Source organism: Equus quagga, chromosome 12, assembly GCF_021613505.1.
Source record: "Equus quagga isolate Etosha38 chromosome 12, UCLA_HA_Equagga_1.0, whole genome shotgun sequence".
Classification (NCBI taxonomy): domain Eukaryota; kingdom Metazoa; phylum Chordata; class Mammalia; order Perissodactyla; family Equidae; genus Equus; species Equus quagga.
The window spans coordinates 37,574,060-37,591,924 of NC_060278.1; the positions used below are offsets into that span (position 1 = coordinate 37,574,060).

A 17,865-nucleotide genomic window follows, 5' to 3' on the forward strand; every position below is an offset into this window, starting at 1 on the left:
TTTCACCAAAATACGTATTGATTTCCATATTTACTACCCCACCAAGTGTGAGAGTTGTGTCTTCTTTAACCTGCCTGGACCATAAGGTGGGTTATAACTGGCAAGGTACCTGGCACAGAGTCAGCGTTCAGTAAAGCCTTGTCCAATTGAGACTGAACCACAGCTGGGTCATCCATGGGCCTAATTCCCCTGCATGGGACCACAGAGGACAAGTCTACTTCTCTGCAGTGGAACGGCTCTTTAAGCCTAAGAACAGCCCTCTTTCTCCCAGATCTAACTGTTTTCCCAATATCTCCCATCCCATCTATAGAGAAGGTTTTAAATTCCATTTTGATCCTGGTTCCACTCCTCAAAACTTATTTCAGTTTTTCTGTATCCCTCTTAATACATCCTATACCAAACTGAATAGAAAATTCCAGATGTGATCAGACTACTGCTCTCACCTTCTCATTTTCTATTCTCTATTTCTATTAATGTAGTCCAAGATCACAGTAGTCTTTTAGGGGGTTATATTATACTCATGAACTTTACTAAATTTTGCTATTTACTAAAACTCTAAAATTCTTTCACATGTTCTGCTGCTAATCTTTATGTATATTTATACACTTGAACTTTTTAACCCAAATAGAAGATGTTATATACATTCCTGTTGAATTTCATCTTTCTAGATTCAGGCACTATTCAAACCTTCAGGGATCTTGTGAGCTCCTGAGTCTCCCATCCTACCTCTGCCATCTTCCGCATCTATACACCTTTGGAGTTTTGATGAGCCTATGCTATCTTCATTCAAGGCACAGAATCAAAAGTGGAAGAGGACTGAGATTGGAACAGAGTGACACTGACTCAGAGCAACAGTGATCCAATTAGCATCATTTTTTCAGCATAGCTATTCAACCACTTAGTAAGATGGTTGGTCATGCTAGCATCTAGCATACATTTCTTGACTATTTTTTTTTTTTTATCAAATCTCTTTCTGAAATGTACAAACCCTACCAAAGAAAGTCATGACTCTATCACTCACTTGCTCTTACTGAACCCATGCAGCATCCTAATGATCCCAGCTTCCTTTTCCATTTCTTTAGTAACCAATTCTAGTTTCTTTACCAAAACTACTAACAAACAAAAAAAACTCATGAGCTATAGATTTCAGAAATTACTTATTTCACCTTTAAAAACAGGAACATTTGCCTAAGTACTTCTCCTGTCCTTTACAGTCCTTTAAAGGACACTGTCTGTAGACTAGAACCCTCATTTGCAGATTTTCTTAGTGCCTGGGATGTCACTGACCCAAGGCACCTGAATGACCTTTCACAATCTTTTTCATCTACCTTGACCTCATTCTTCTTACCTTGTGGTTTCCCTTTGTCACCTTTTGCTTAACTCCTCTAACTGGAAGTGACCTGTCTCTCAACCTCTGCCTATGCAAATCCTGTCCCTGATTCGGGCTACCTCTCACACAGTAAAATACCAGTACAGCCTTCCCAGATAACCTCCAACAGAAGTGATCTCTCCTTACTCTGAACTTTGACCCTTTCATGGTCCTTACTATTTATGCCAAGAAAATTTATTGTGTAGAAACTCCCATTGCCATTGTAGTCATGGCTGACTTAATATGAAGCTTCTAGACCTGAGGCTCAATGACATTAAATTAAAAGGATTCTAAGCTATTCTTTCCTAAAGATGTAGGTTATGGGAGGAAGGGAATCCAGAAATTTGTTATCTTTTCCATATAAAGAGACTACTACTTACTGTTCTACTATTACTGGGCCATGAATTTTGATTATTATCTAAAGGTGGCAAGGAATTCAGGCTGCTCTCACTTCAATCTTCCCTAGCCATTACCCAAATTGTTAGCTGGGGTCAGGGACGCAGCTTACGGCGATGGAACAGAATGAAGAGCCCTAGGGAGGTCAAACCCCGGACCTGGCTTCACTAACACCATGCTCCAGCCAATAAGGAAACAACCCCAACAGTCCAATTCAATCCACAGGTAAAAAGGATACTCCAATGTGCCTTCAGTTCTTCAATTTTTTTCAAGGATTCTTGAACTTCTTTCCATACATGTTCATCACCAGTTAGCATATCAGCATCCTGCTCAGGCCAAAAGAACAGAAAAAGAAGACAAATTACTCAATTAAAAAATGGGCAAAGAGGGGGCCAGCCCAGTGGTGTAGTAGTTGAGTTCGCACACTCTGCTTTGGCATCCCAGGGTTCACCAGTTTGGATCCCAGGCACAGACCTACACACACCACTCATCAAGCCATGCTGTGGCAGGTGTCCCACATATAAAATAGAGGAAGATGGGTATGGATGTTAGCTCAGGGCCAATCCTCCTCAGCAAGAAGAGGAGGATTGGTGGTGGATGTTAGCTCAGGGCTAATCATCCTTAAAAAAAAAGGGCAAAGGATCTGAATAAACATTTCTCCAAAAAAGATATACAAATGGCCAATAAGCACATGAAAAGATTCTCAACATCATTAGCCATCAAGGAAATGCAAATCAAAACCACAATGAGATCAACACTTCATACCCATTAAGATGGCTATAATCAAAAAGACAGATAATAACAAGTGTTGGTGAGGATGTGGAGAAATTGGAACTCTCTTACAGCACTGGTAGGAATGTAAAATGGTGCAGCCACTTTGGAAAACAGTCTGACACTTCCTCAAAGGGTTAAACATAGAACTACCATATCATTTAACAATTCCACTCTTTAGATATACACCCATGAGAAATGAAAATATATGTTCACATACAAACTTCTGCATAAATGTTCATAGCAGCATTATTCATAATAATAAAAAAAAGTGGAAACAACCCAAATGTCCATCAACCGATGAACGGATAACTAAAATGTGACATAATCATACAATGAAATATTAGTTGTCAATAAAAACTGAAGTATTGATATATGCTACAGTGTGGATGAACCTTGAAAACATCCTACTAAGTGAAAGGAGCCAGCCACAAGGGACCAGAGATTGCATGATTCCACTCATATGAAATGTTCAGAATAGGCAAATCCAGAGAGACAGAAAGTACATTAATAATTAGCTAAGGCTTGGGGCGGGGGGAGGAGGGTTGGGAAGAATTGGGGAGTAACTGCTAATGAGTATGGGGTTTCTTCTTGGGGTGATGAAAATGTTCTAAAATTGACTGTGATGATGGTTCCAAAACTCTGTGAATACACTAAAAGCTATTGAATTGTACACTTTCATTGATTAAATTGTATGATATATGAATTATATCACAATAAAGCTGATATATAGATATAAATATATCTATATAACTGTATATCTAAAAATCAGGAAGGGGAAGTGAGGAAGAGAAAGAATTATTTCTTAGGAGACCTATAGCTAACATTTTAATCAATATGGAGCTATCAATCAAAATGAGGCCAGAAAAAGGAATGCGAGGTATAATTACATCCATGTGAACCAATTTTGACTTCTGCAAAAACTAAAAATAAACCAATAAATAAAAACTCCCAACAATTTAAAAAGCAATTCAAAACAAAATAAAAGTATGAGTTACCATTTATTAAATGTCTGTCCTATTTAGTAAGCAGGTCTTCTATTTTTCCTGTATGTCCACATTTCAAGAGTCAATAGCCACATGTGGCTGTGGCTACCATACTGGACACCATTAGATACAGAACAGTTCTGTCATCACAGAAAGTTCTGTTGGACAGTGCTGCTTTAAAGAGACCAATCAAAGAGTAAGAAACTCTCATCATATACTATTGAAAACCAGGTGTTCAATATCCATTAGATTCTCAATTAGTGTCAGAAAGAAGAACCATCCTAGGAAGTTATATCAAATCATGGCCAGTGTGGGGGTTATGGCAAAGGTGAAGTAAGGCAGACTTTTCAAACTATATACATCTCCCTGGAGATTCTTACATCCCTGCTAGGGGAGGTTTATAGAAGGAACCCTGTGGAACCACTGCCAGAGTAAGCCCACGTTACTGATGGGAAGATACACATTACTCAGGTGTTCCAGGGAAAAAAATATGAAGGCCACAGAGAACCACAGAAAAGAGATCCCAAGAAAAGGGTGAGGCAGTGGGTTTGCAGGAGGAAGTGTGTGTGCTTGTGTGAGTGTGTCTGTGTAATAGGGCTTTCTGGGTCTCTGTGTATATGTGTTGTGCATATGATTAATATAATAGGGTGGTTTTTAAAAAGATACCATAAGTGCACCCTACTTCTTTTAGGAAATTCTAAATAAATACCTAGCTTTCTGTACACAGGAGAGGGAAAGAAAAATCAGTTGCTTAAAAGGTCAACATCAATCTCCCTCCAAATACCTGCTCAAAGTCCCTCTTCATCTCCTAAAGCCTCGTTCCCTCACCTCAGTATACAGCGTTTAGCAACATCCTCATGCCTCCCAGAGAAAGCCCACACGTTAAATCTTGACAATCATGGCCATTCATGACTAAATTTTCCTGTCTTATATTTCACTACCGGCAGCTCAAACCTTAGATTCTAGGCAAAATGTCTCACTTGTTAGACTCTATGGTAGGCAGAATAACGGACCCCTAAAGATGTCCACATTCTGATCCTTAGAACCTGTGAATATGTTAGATTACACGGCAAAGGAGAATTAAGTAGCAAGTGGCATTAAGGTTGCTAATAAGCTGACCTTAAAATAAGAAGATTGTCCTGGACTATGCAGGTGGGGCTCAGCGGAATCACAAGGGTCCTTAAAAGTGGAGGAGGGAGGCAGAAGTGGAGGTCAGAGTGACGTGATGTGTGAAGGACTTAACCTGCCACCGTCGGCTTTGAACATCGAGGATCGGAGCTACAGACTAAGGAATGCAGGCAGCCTCCAGAAGCTGGAAAAGACAAGTAAATGGATTCTCTCCTAGATTCTCCAGAAAGGAAAGCAGCCCGGCCAAGACCCTGACTTTAGCCCAGAGAACTGTGTCGCACTTCTGACCTACTGTAAGATAATAGATTTTTGTTGTTTTAAGCACTAAGTTTGTGATAATTGATTACAGTAGCCATAGGAAACAAATACAATCCCTAACATATCTTCTATTCTTCTGGCCTTTGGAATTTGGCACATGCCCCTCCTGCCCCTGAAATTAATAAATTTGATCACTCGTCTATTGAGTTAACATTTACTGAGTGCCTACTAGGCGCTGTTCTAGGCACTGAGGATACAGCAGGAAAGAAATCCGACAATCATAGTGTTTACACTGCAGAGGCAGGAGGAGCATGGGATGACAGAAAACACACACACATACACACATGTAAAATATATGTGTCAGAGGGAAAAACAAACAAACAGGGAAGAGGGATGAGGAGTCCTGGCCCCAAGGAGTTCCATTTGAAACAGGGTGACCAGGGAAGTCCTTACTGAGAAGATGACATATGGGTAAAGGGCTGAAGGAGCTGAAGGAGTGGGACATCAGAGTTCTAGGGAGAGGGAAGAGCAAGTGCCACAGTGCTGGGGCAGGACCTGCCTGGATGTTCCAGGGATATTAAGGAGGACAGCGTGGATGGAGATCATGGGTTGTAGCTTGTATGCGTGTCATATCTGTCCCATTTTAGAGCTAAATATAGGTCTTATTCTTCTCTGATCCTGCGTCTCCTAAATACTTAGCACAGAGCCATGTATGTAGCAAATGCTCAGTTAAACGTCTGTAGGATGGATCTGGAAGAAAAAGACTAACATTTATTTGGTAATGATCTGGATGTCTCTTCTCTGTATTTGAATTACTCCTCACAACATCCTTGCAGGGCATCAATACCTACAATTTACAAACGAGGCACAAGACAGTCCTAAAGCTTAAGTAATGGCTACAAATGTTCTTCCACTCCTACTGCCCGAGGTAAGATTCAAACCCACGTCTATCTGGCTCCAGAGCCCATGCTCTTCCCACTCTCTTCATGTTTAATTTGAATGTGTTTTTCCCAAGTCTTGCTTAAAAGGTGAAACTCAAGTCTAAGTGTAAATTCAAAGTATCTTCAACCCACGGCTCCTATGCTCTTCCTAGTACTGGCATTTGGAAAAGGGCACTAAAATCTTCCAACGTGGAACCCACAGAAGATCTCACATTCTTCCACCAAGCAGGGTGAGACCATGGCTCAATGCAGAACAATTTCATACGGGAGTTACATTCACGACTAAATCCCCATCATAATCTGATTAGCTGTTCTTTGAGTTGAGTCTAAGATTATATTTACTTATCAGAAGAGCAAGAAAGCTTTGAAATTGCTTCTAAACATTCAGAAACAATAGCTCTCGAGAGCACTTCATATGGGAGCTGGACAAAGCTACATTCACTGCCAGCTAACTATCAACTCCCCGGATGTTCCACCAGGTGAAACTCTCTACACTCTCAGCTTCCCAATTCACCTCACTCCTGTCTCCTGACTCTCTGTTCCATTCTGTGACTTCTCGTCTAACCCTGCCTGCAATGCAGTCTGCCTCTCCTCTCCCCACACCTGGTAGGAGGAGAACACTCAGGGGTAGGGGGGGTGTGTGTGTGTATACACACACATACATATATATTCCTATATATATGAAACATATGTATAAACAGAGAAACTACTTAGGGAAGCCTAACTTAAATCTACTTTTTCAGTTTGCAAATATAAGAATAAATTAGTATGTTCTTTTTCACAGTTCCTGAGGAATGAAATTAGTAAATTTACGTCCTTATTGCATTATTTCTTATTCAAACACATTAAAGATGTTGCTGTCATTCAAGACAAAATTATTTACGGGAAAAAATCCTTTTTGAATTTCAGCTTTACTATGTAAAAGGAGCTTGAATGAGTGAGTCTTGAAATCTGTTTTCAGCAGGTAGAAAACATTCATTTTATACATATATATTTTTATAAAATCAAACGTACTATCACTGAGTTTTCTACAAACGATAAAATAATTCAGATGACAAACAGAAGGATTCTTGAGAAAGTTCACTCTGCTGGAAGTGACAAAGGGAATTAACAACAAATTGGTTCCAGCACCACTAGCAGCTCTGCCGTGACTGGCTCACGCCCTGGGCAAGGCTTCTTCTCCTGGCCCTCAGCTTCCTCCCCAGAAATGAGAAGTTGGCCTGGATGACCACTAACATTCTTCCCACTTGACCACTCCAGAGGCTGAAGGAGCGCAAGGCCAGCTGAGCTCTAACTCCGGCGAGCACTCTCTTGCATAGCTCCAGAAAAGTCCTTAAAAAGTTGTCTTCATTTTAAACAGTAAAACATGGAAATAGGTCATTTAAGGCAGAACTCTGCCAGCTGTTCTCAGGATTTTGGTAAGAACGAGTCTCCTGAAGGTCTCCCTTCTTTCTGTGACACTCAAGCTCCTCTACTCGCGCTCCCCCCTCCCGGGCCCATGAGTGGCTAGGTACAAACTTCCCATAATTCAAGAGCCGTTTCTCTCAATACTTGGTCCCTTCTTTTCATTCACCCCCATTCTTTCCTCTCATAGCCGCACTCTGAATCCGACCCAGCCCTAGCTCTATCTTACTGCTGCTACACCTACTCTTCCAACTGGAGTCCTCCCCTCTGGATTCTGTCAGGACGTGGATTGCAGCTTCCTGCTCTTTCCTTGGGTCACCACTTTGATTTGTTTCTTTGACTTTCTTCCCTTTTGTCCCTTTAGGACCCAGCCTCAAATGTACTCTATCCAGAAATCTTCTCTAATTCTTCCCTCTGAGTTAGCCCAGCGCTCCTGAGCCACCACAGCCACTCTGCATACCTCTCTCTCAGCACCAAGCTGTCATTAATGATCTACTTTACTGTCTCCCCAACTAGCCTCAGAACTCCTTGAGGGACCATGACCTAATCATATCTCTATTCCCAGTGCCAGCATAGTAAGTTATACAGTAAATGGTGACGGAGTAAATCAATGAGGAGAGAGTAGTGATCTTCTACAACCCATGGGTAACAGTATTTTAAGAATAAAATACCTTAATTCTGTAACAAGAAGGAGAATCTCAACCAAGGAAACAGAAGGTTGTTCTTTTCACACCATACTTCTATCTTGACTTGTTCCTGATATTACCACATCATGATTATGTTGAAAAAGGACATGTTCCCACTGTAGTTGTCAGTATTTGCCAAATGCCCAGATGTTGGTCTAGAACCTAAACACAACCCCTCCCCCCAGCATAAGAAATCTCACCTTAGCTCAGGACCCGTGCTCCCTGACAACAGCATCAAGGCTATTCGGGAGTGGGCTCTGTTGACTCTCCTGGCTTCAATCTCCAACATCATCCTGAGCCTCCTGTTGTTCACTTGGCCCAGAGGTCGCTGTCCCCATCTATCCCTGGATGGATCAGTGAGGCCATCTAAGTTCCTTCACACATAGCTAACAAATCAATATCCTAGCATCACTCCTTTAACTGTAAAAAATAGGTACCAGATGATAGGAGATAATCTCACCACTACATAAAAGGGTGTCATGCAACAGAATTACATTCAATTGGCCAAATGCTTCCTTTGAGTTTCAGAGTAGGAAGCATACTTGGCAGATGCCAGCAGTTACTGTGAATCAGAAATCCAAGTTTCTTCAATAGGGTAAGGTTGGAATCTAGCAAGACTGGCTGAACATATCCTTGGGAAAGTAACCACTGGCTCTATCAGGCTTAAACATCAGATGCAGCCATCCAGATCCACTGTGCATCTGGAACACTTAAACAGATGTGTTCACTTGGCTCACAAGTGTTTGATGTTGAAACTCTTGCATTGGGCTAATTTCAGATGGTTCACATTAAAAGGAAAAGGAGAAAGGCAGTCTGCTCTCCAGTACTTCCTGTTATCCAATCCTCACACAAACTCTAATTAGACTGGATTGGAGAGACATGAGAATGGAATGGGAAGTAAAATTACTGAGTACTTATAAACTTTTCCAGTAATTTAATAATTTTAGTGTTTTAAAATGAGAGGTTTTTTTGTGTTTTGTTTGTTTTTAAAGCAGAATGAGGTTCAAATATGGTGTCTGCACTCAGGAGAGAGACTGGGAAGTCCTGAAACTCAAAATCAGGAGGGAAACAAAGTTTAATATGCAGCGCGTTTGACTGAGGTACTCCAGTTCATGGATAATGCCCTGGGACTAACAGATGAATATACAGCAGCACTCCAAACCTTACGATTCACAGGGAACATTTCTGCTGGAACCAATTTCCATCTCCTTTGGCAAAAAAAAAACTGAAAGCAGTTTGGATTTAACGTGGGGGGAAAAGTGGCTCTTTCATAAAGTGGAAAAATAGTAGTTAAAACTAGAGCATTCACTGTTATCATATCAACCACAAGCCAGTCAAAGGGCATTAAGGACTGGGGAAGGAAGGAAAAGAGAGGAATGTCCTCAGCTTGAAGCACGTTCAACTGGTAGAATGTTCTAATTAGCAATTAACTAGCAACTGTACAAAATAATGAAAACTTAGTGAAAGGAATACTGGATTTAGAATCATAAAATGTGGATTTGAATCTCTGCTCCATAGCTGTGTGACCTTGGCGAAGTATTTAACCTCCCTGAAGCTAAGTTTCTGCGGTGTAATAACTGTCTGAACAGATGTACCTTCTAAACCTTTTCTTTGTACCCTCTAGAAGCACTAATCTCATGAAAGGCACAGAGCCCTGAGTTTTCAATTCCCACCCTAGAAGGCGGAGGGCTACCAGGGGCCTGACTAGAATCCGTTTTGTTTGGTGGGAGGGATAAAATAGTCTTATCCCAATGAAGGAGAAAGCAAATTACAATGTAATCAAGAACCAACTATGCCACGTCCCTACCTCTCTGCATATCCCATTCCCTTTGTCTGGAAGGCTCTTCCTCAATTTAGTCATCCAAACAAACTCCTCTCCATCCACCAAGAACCAGATCAAACGTCCTGCAGCTTCCACAGGCACAATCCTTTGTGCACTTCCCACTGGGTTCCATGATAGTTGTAGCAATGGGCATAACTGTGATGCAGATGAAAAGGACATCATCCACGTGCTCTTACCAGTCCACAAATTAAAAAAACAAACTTTGCAAGGTAATTTTACTTAATCTTCTTCATGAAATGGTGAGATCTCAGCACAGTGCCCACAAGCGATGTGCACAAGAAGGGTGGAGCAGGTCTCTGAACTCCATGTCCCCTCAAGAGCCTGAAACTCCAGGCTCTTCCCCACCCCCCTGAGCTGGCTAACCCCAGAATAGATGTCCTCTTCTCAGGCTGGCAAGACTTCCCCTGCCAGTTAGCCCTGGCACTGTCTTGGAACCAGCTGAGGAACATTTGGGCAACGAGGAGCACTAAGCCCAGTCCAAACAAGTGCTGATGTTGAGGAGAAGGGCTCATGGGACAACCTGAGCCTCCAGCAGCACTGTTCCACTGAAAGGCATTTAACTCTAAGTCCCCATTGTAGCTGTCCCAGTTGCCAATACCCACTTAGCTTTATTTCTCAGGCAGAAACAGGACTCTACTGCAATTACAAATTTCTGCAAGTTCACACATTGGAACCAACTGCAGGTTCAAGGTTCAATCTCCAGGTACAGGGAAATGCCAGAAGGAAGGGGAATGTCCCCTTGACAGCTTCTAGGGAAGTGACAACAGCTTTGAGTGGGTGAAGTCAGAACTTCTAGACCCATCAAAGGCTTTTTTCCAGCTACAACCTCAACACCTTCCCTTCCTCTGTGCTGGGTATTCCTATCCCAGTGACTGAAACTCCTTCTTAGAGAAATAAGCTCCTTTGCTTATATAAAATCCGGTCAATTCAGAGGAAAAAAAAACCAGTTGTCATCCACACACTTGGGACAGTTTGAGAGCCTACCCACGCCAAGTGGTGCTTGCTGATCTGCTTTTAATGCAACACTGTGTGGAAAATGAGCATGAACGGCTGATACACAAAGGCAGTTAAACACTACATAAAGACATTTAAGACGACTCTTCCTTGCACCCTCCTATTCCTCCTTGCACCTCCTGAAAAGATAAGTTCCTCAGCACATATAATGGAGATTATACGAAGCAGAAGGCTACTGGCTTGCAAAAGCACATTCAAACAAATTCTTTTCACATTTGTACAGAGAGAGACTATCAAATAGATGGCTTCTGTGCTGTAAAGTCGTATTCGCAACTCCTAGCACAGTCCTGCCAATCTTCCTGTGCGAACACCACAAGCTGGGAGGTTTGAGACTGGGAAAAAATGCAAAGATTTTACAGGAAAAATTGTTCTAATGGCAACTGGCATTAAGATAAAGTATACCCCTGAATTTCAGGACAGGTTTTGCTTTAATGGAGACCCAAACCACAAGCCCTCACCTCCTCCAATCTGCCACACCTCCATCTCTAGTTTGTCCTTCCTTAGAAACAGCTGCTTTCACTCTCCTCTGCAAACAGAGAGGAAAGTCTGCAGAAAAGATTCAAGTTAGGTATAAAGGCTAATGTTCTGATAGCGAAGGTTAGGATAACCTAGACGCAGTTTCTCCAGAGACATTTAAAAACAGGATGAACCAACAGCATGACTTGGGTTCTGTGTTCCTGGCATTCAGGAGTGTGTGACAGACAACACCATGAAAGTGGAAATCAGGATGCTGGAGTTCCAATCCCAGCTCTGCCGCTGGCCAGATGTGAGACCTGGAGGCTAACAATGCCTCCTGGCTCAGCTTCCCCAGGTGAGAACTTGATTAAGGTTACCATGGAGATGGAAACTAATCATTCCACTCCATTAGTCATTAATGTATATGGTGTCTGTTGTGCATGAAGAGAGACCTGAAATTCTGACAGGAGAGACTTTGGAATTTGTGGTTGTGTAACAAATTGCAAATCCCTCCATTCTATTTTTTTTTCCTTCATTCTATTTTTGCTGAGTTTTCTCATGTATAGAACACACCAGTCAGAGCAGAGAGAGTACGTAGAGGATGGAATAAAGACTACAACGACCCTGTGCTGCATTCTACCAACCCAAGAATTTGACAATGATTATTTAATTCACACGTTCCCTCTAACATTTGTGTGTATAATGATTATAGTGGGCAACATGTCATACTCAGATGAGAACATGGTATTTGCTTATCTGCTAAAGCAAGCACATCAGATTATTTAATCTGTGGTCCCAAACTAAGGGAATAGTTTAGTTGGGGTCCACACTAACAATTTCAGATAATGAGTCCTGGGACAGAAGTCTAGACACGCTTTTTAAGGAGGTAATCATAAGGGTAACCAAAGCAAATTATTTAATATGACATCAGAACCTGTCCAACAACAGCAGTTAATGCAATTGCAATAGCTCCCCCTACCTTTTCAGAGCTGGCTTGCACAAATTCACCAGTTCTTACTAACACCTTGTAAGGCAGCACTGAAATCCTTAGACCATGTGCCAAACAAGCACAAAGTTCAAAAGGACTATGTCCCAGTTGGGGGCGAAGAATTATCTTTAATACCTTGGTCATATTTTCAAGAAGAAAGAGTCCAGAATTGCATTTGTGTCTCAGTGGAAGAAAGCCAGTGTTCCTCCAGTAATCTCAAACAATTCTGTAGTCTGTGAATTAATCCATGCAGAATTTGTTCCTGGAAGCTGGGGGTGGGTCATTCCAGAGGGCAATCACTCATGGGCTGAGGGCCTGGCAGCGAGAGAAGGTGACCAAATTCCATGGTTCAGCTTTCTGCCCCACCTCATACCCATGAAAGACCCTGCACAAAACTACCAGGACTCAGATGCTCTCCCTGGCAACTGCATCCTGTGGAAGTGAAGTGCTGGCGAGCTTTCCCCCTGGCGCCCCACCAACAGAAAGCACACGTCTGCATTTTATATTCCAGTAAACTCCAATCTGGCCCTTGGCCAGCAGACCTCTTTATAATGTCAAAGATAAAAGCCCTGGCCATGTTTGGCACCCTGCCCCCACCTCCATTCTCTTGTAACCATCTCATAAACCAAGCATGCATTACTGTTAACGGAGCCTTCCAGACAAAGGTCTGATGGAGCTTCATAAACATTACCAGATGATGATCAGAGGTGTCCCCACTTCATAGGAAGAGAAAGAGGTACAGGGAGGGGCCAGTGATTTCATGGAGGGTGTGCTGGAAATCAGGGGGAGAACTGGAAATACATACTCAAGTATGTATTCAGAATCCTCCTGTTCCTAAAGAGCTATGCACTGAGCCGCCTGTGTCACGGCCATCTTTCATTAGGACCTGGCATGTTGGCAACATCAAATCTGAAATCTGCCCCAAAAAGTATAGGTATAGATATAATCTCTGTACTGATGTCTAGCAAGGTCCTTATCAAATTTTGGATGTCTAACAGGGCATTTTGGGTGTACAGGATGGCGTAATTCTCTCTTCTCATACCCCTTGCCTCAGGGAACGCTATGACGGCACCCACAAAGGATTAATGAAACCACTACCTCTTAAACAGTTTTTATTTTCTTTTGAGTCATACTCTGTGGGTCAAAAGTATATAGCCCCAGCTGTTTTCCTTTAACATTCCCATTTTATTGTTTAACTTTCTAGATAACTTGAAAGTAAGATTCTAATATTAGTAAATGCTCAATTAGAATATGCACGGATTTCTTTTCTGGAAGTAAACAAATGTGAAAATCCATCTTTCTCTGTACAAGAGTAGACAGAACTTCATTTAGAGAGTTTAACATATGAGAAAACCCATATATCATTACCAATGGGAGCTGAACTATTTGGGATATGCCTATTTTCTATCTATCGGGGCTTTAATTCACTCTAGGCTAGAGTACTGACTTCCTCCTCCACTCCACCAATAATGCACAAACACACAGAGAATCCAGACATGCCCGTACCCCACCTCCCCCCATCCATGCCAGCAACGTGCTTTAAGGGATATGAGGTCTCTGACTTTCCTTTAGATCAGGCCTATTGTTCCTCCAGCTTTGGTTCTCATCTCTGCTGTCAGGGTCTGATGCCATGGGGATATATTTAGAACCACCTGGAGAGATTTTAAGAATACGGAGCCCCAGGTCTCATCTAGGCAAATGACAGCAGATTCTCTCAGGGGTGGACAGGTATCTGTATTTTTCAAAAGCTCCCCAGGTTTTTTCAATCCACAGCCAGGACCAAGGACCACCAGCCTGGTCTCTGCTGCCTCAGTGATCACTTCTAATTGCTGTGATCATAGTGTCACTTTTCGTGTCAGCAATGGTAAGATTTGCTGCAAGTGCGTAATGGTTTAGGGTTTTTTCCCTTGACTATCCAATCTACAATTGTATTTCCCATGTTCTCTGCTTTGGCACAAATTAGTTTATTTATAATAGACACAAAAAGTGACCAAGCGCACCGCACTATGAGTAATACTGTGCCCTTCCAACTCCCTTTAGTTCAATACATGCCAGCATTTCCCGAATGCACAGTTGGGCTAGGCACTGGAACTGCAAAGGTCTGGATGAGATGTGGCCTTAGCCTTGAGGCGCTTACAGTCTAGTGGTGGAAAGTGCCACATAAACATATCATTTCTAAATATCATATGTGATAAGAGAGAGAGAAGCCCTGGGGCTATGGGAGCACTGAGGTAGGGTCCTTTGCCCAACCAGGGTTTTGGGAAAGTGTCCTAGAGAAGACAACGCCTGAGCTCAGTCTTGAAGGCTGTGGAACTATTAGCTAAGAGTAACAAAGCAGGAAGGAAGAGCATGAAGAAACAGGAGGACATAAGACAGCACAAGGTCTGGGAGAAGACGGAGCTGTTTGGTGGTGCCAGTTCACTCATGCACAGCAGCAGTGGTGATGGGTGGGTGGGCGCGCACCTCAGTCCTCTATTGCCCTTCTGGGTCTGCAGTAGCTTGCTGCTTGGAGGCTGCTTTTTCAGTTAGAGACTTTCGGTGGAGAGATGGTCCTAACTTGGGAGCCTACTTCAGAATATGTTCACAGACCTGCAAACATAAGGCTGGGTTAAATGGTTAGTGGAGGGAAAGGGGAGAGAGTAAAGGTTTACAGATAAGAATAAAAAGCAGGGCAGGTGCCAGAAAAAAGGGTGAATTTGATCATCTGTGGGCAACATGGAGACATGGGAAGATTTTAAGGATAATCACTGTGTTGTTCAAATATCTACGTGGAAAATACGCTGAGAGGCAGAGGGACTGAAGGCAGGAAGATCAGTTAGATAGATGTTGCAACATTCCAGAAAAAGACGACATGAACTCTAGTAAGGCAATGGCCTTAGAGACAGACAGAGAGGAAGGGATCAATTTAAGGGTTTTTAAGAAGGTGATAACATGGGAGTGAGTGGTCTGTGGAAGAGGATGCTAGAATAATTGCCAAGCATCTGACTTCAGTGACTGAGTGCAAGATGAAAGCTTCAGGTGAGATCAGGGATGTAGAAAGAAGGTGTTCAGGAAAGATGAGTTCACCTTTTGGACATGTTAAGTATGAGATGCCTAGAGAGAATCCAGGTAGGGCTGCCCCGTAGTCAGTTGGAATTATGAAACTAGACCCAGAAGACAAGCAAAGGTGAGGAGGGTAGATCTGGAAGCCACTGTCATATAGTTGGAATCTAAAGATACGGGAATAGAGATCACTCAATCCAGGAGAACTCCAACATATAAGGAGCAAAGGGGGAGAAGGAGAGGAGGGTGCAGAAGCTAAGGGGAGAGTATTCCTAGAAAGAGAAAGGGAGGGACCCATGGTGTGAAATGCAACAGAAGGGTGAGCTGGGAAGAGACTCAAAGAAGGCCACTCGACTTGGAGTTGGGCTCAGTGATGACACAGAGAGAGACGGTTTCAATGGGATGATAGGAAAGACTATCAGTGGGGTTTAAGAGAAGAGAAAATGAAGAGACAGGGACATCAAGCGAGTAGGTGACTCTTTCAAGGGATTTCACAAATTGAAGAAAAGGAAACAGCGGTTAGAGGCAAAAGCAGAGTTGGGGAAAGAGGCTGTCTTTTAATAATGGGAAAGTCACGAACAGGTTTATACCACAGTGAAGGAGGCAACAGAAAGGGAGAGGCCGACCACAACAGAGAGGGAGTGACTGGAGGAGCCAGGTCCAGGAGGAGGCAGTGGGTGGGGTCATGAGCACAGGTGGTGGTGCAAGAAGGTAGCAAAGACTTGGCTTTGGCAAGGAGGCCTGTTTGCTCCGAGCCAAGAGGAAGACAGAGAAGGATGGGTGCAGATATAGCTGCATGTGGAAGTGGGTGGAGTGGGAAGTGGAGGGATATTACGCCTGATGGGTTTTATCACTCCTGTATCTATGGAAAGCAGGGGCTTGGGGGATGGAACAGTAGTGAAGGTTGGGAACACTGTGGAGCATGAAGAAGGAGACCAACTGAGGACAGCAGGACAACTTGGCAAGGTGGGAGCCCAGCCGAGGGAAGGCCCAGAGAAGGCTCAGTGTCTATCTGCAGGATCCTCTGACTTCCACCAGCACTGCTTGGCATTGCAGGTGTCAGAGCAGCAGGAGCATATTATTGACCATCCATGGCTGGGGACTATGGGGGCAGGGATGGTAGAAAAGAGGGAGCTGAAGCAAACGTGAGGTTGGACAGAGGAGGAGGGGAAGCCAGACATAGTGAGATTTTCAAACAAGCAAATGACCTTCCTTTTCTCCAACTGCAGTTTAGCCTATGAAACCAATGCATATTCGTTTAACCTCCAGGAAGATTGGTGACATTTCTGTCATCTAGGTTTCCTGAGGCTGATAACAGATTTTAGCACTGCTTGCCCATTTCTCCACTCCCACTTTTAATGTGTATTTGGTTTTTGTTTCATAAGAAAGCAGCTGCAGTCTTGAAAATGAGGGCATGGTTGTCATCAAACTATTGGAAAACCATGAGTTTGTAAAATTCTTGATAGTCGCTTAAGTTCACATTTGCTTTATCCATTCTAGCTTGTCCAAGGGCATCAGTTCACCTTCTAGAACAACACCTGAGAACACTGATGATAAAATAGATGTTAAGCCCTTCCCAGTAGGAAACAGGACTAGAGGATCTATCTCATAGGGTGGGCATCAGGACCAGATGAGACAATGTATGTAAAGTGCTCAGTACAGCAACTGGCTCACAGTAATTACTAAACACACATGACACACATTACAGAAGGTGAGGTCAAGACCAGACAACACAAGGACATTCCCAAAAGAGGAGCAGGAATCTATCAGGATAGTGTGAGGAAGACAATGCTGGATGACTGAGGCTTATGAAGAAATGCTCTAGTGCTCTCTGAGCAAGGAAGTGAGCATGGCAGAGATGGATTTACTACTCGCAGCAAGTGGTAAAAGATCAACAGATAACAGAAAGAACAGAGCTGCCTGATTCTTAGTTTCTTTCCTTTCCTTTCTCCCAAAAGAAATTATTCTCAAACAGGACAGAGTAGAAGAAAATATTTCATAAAAGTTTACATGTTTAATTCCAGAGGAACTCTATCCCAGGGCAGCCAAAGAACTTCGTAAAGACAGCCATGAAACTATTTTTATTCCTCTCTAAAGAAGCGAGAAAAAGGGAGCCGTGGCAGAAGCCCAAAGTGGTAGCAAATAGGGTCCCAAGAAAACAGAAACAAAAGTAAAAGTCTGCACGTGGAAGCCTCCAATCAGATAACCAATGTCTGTCTTTGGCTAATGCTTACTGAGACTTAAAAAGATAATGTGGTTTCCACTATGGGAGAACCGAGAACACATCCTGGCCATCTGCACTCATTTTTTCAGAGACTGTACAAGTAGATCGGATAACTATTATTAATCCCATATATTTTTCCTGCAACAAGCATTTAACAAAGTCTTTCATATTCTGTGAGCAAAATAATGAAATCTGAGATCTACTCCACAGCAAAGTGCCTATAGTTAGCAATATCATATTGTATACTTAAAAAATTTGCTAGTGGTTATGTTTATGGCATAGATTGTGGTGATGGTTTCATGGGTTTATACTTATCTTCAAACTCATCAAGTGAAAACATTAAATATGCATAGCTTTTT

General features: G+C 42.6%; 1 protein-coding gene across 2 annotated transcripts in view; it reads right to left on the reverse strand.

Moving 5' to 3' along the window:
• The window catches only part of SMYD3 (SET and MYND domain containing 3), a 663,517-nt gene that overhangs the window by 99,155 nt on the left and 546,497 nt on the right, over positions 1-17,865 (reverse strand). For both annotated transcript variants that reach the window (XM_046678091.1, XM_046678090.1), the window contains one exon: positions 2,004-2,091. In XM_046678091.1, coding sequence (XP_046534047.1) covers positions 2,004-2,091 — 88 coding nt within the window. The remainder of the gene's footprint in view (positions 1-2,003; positions 2,092-17,865) is intronic.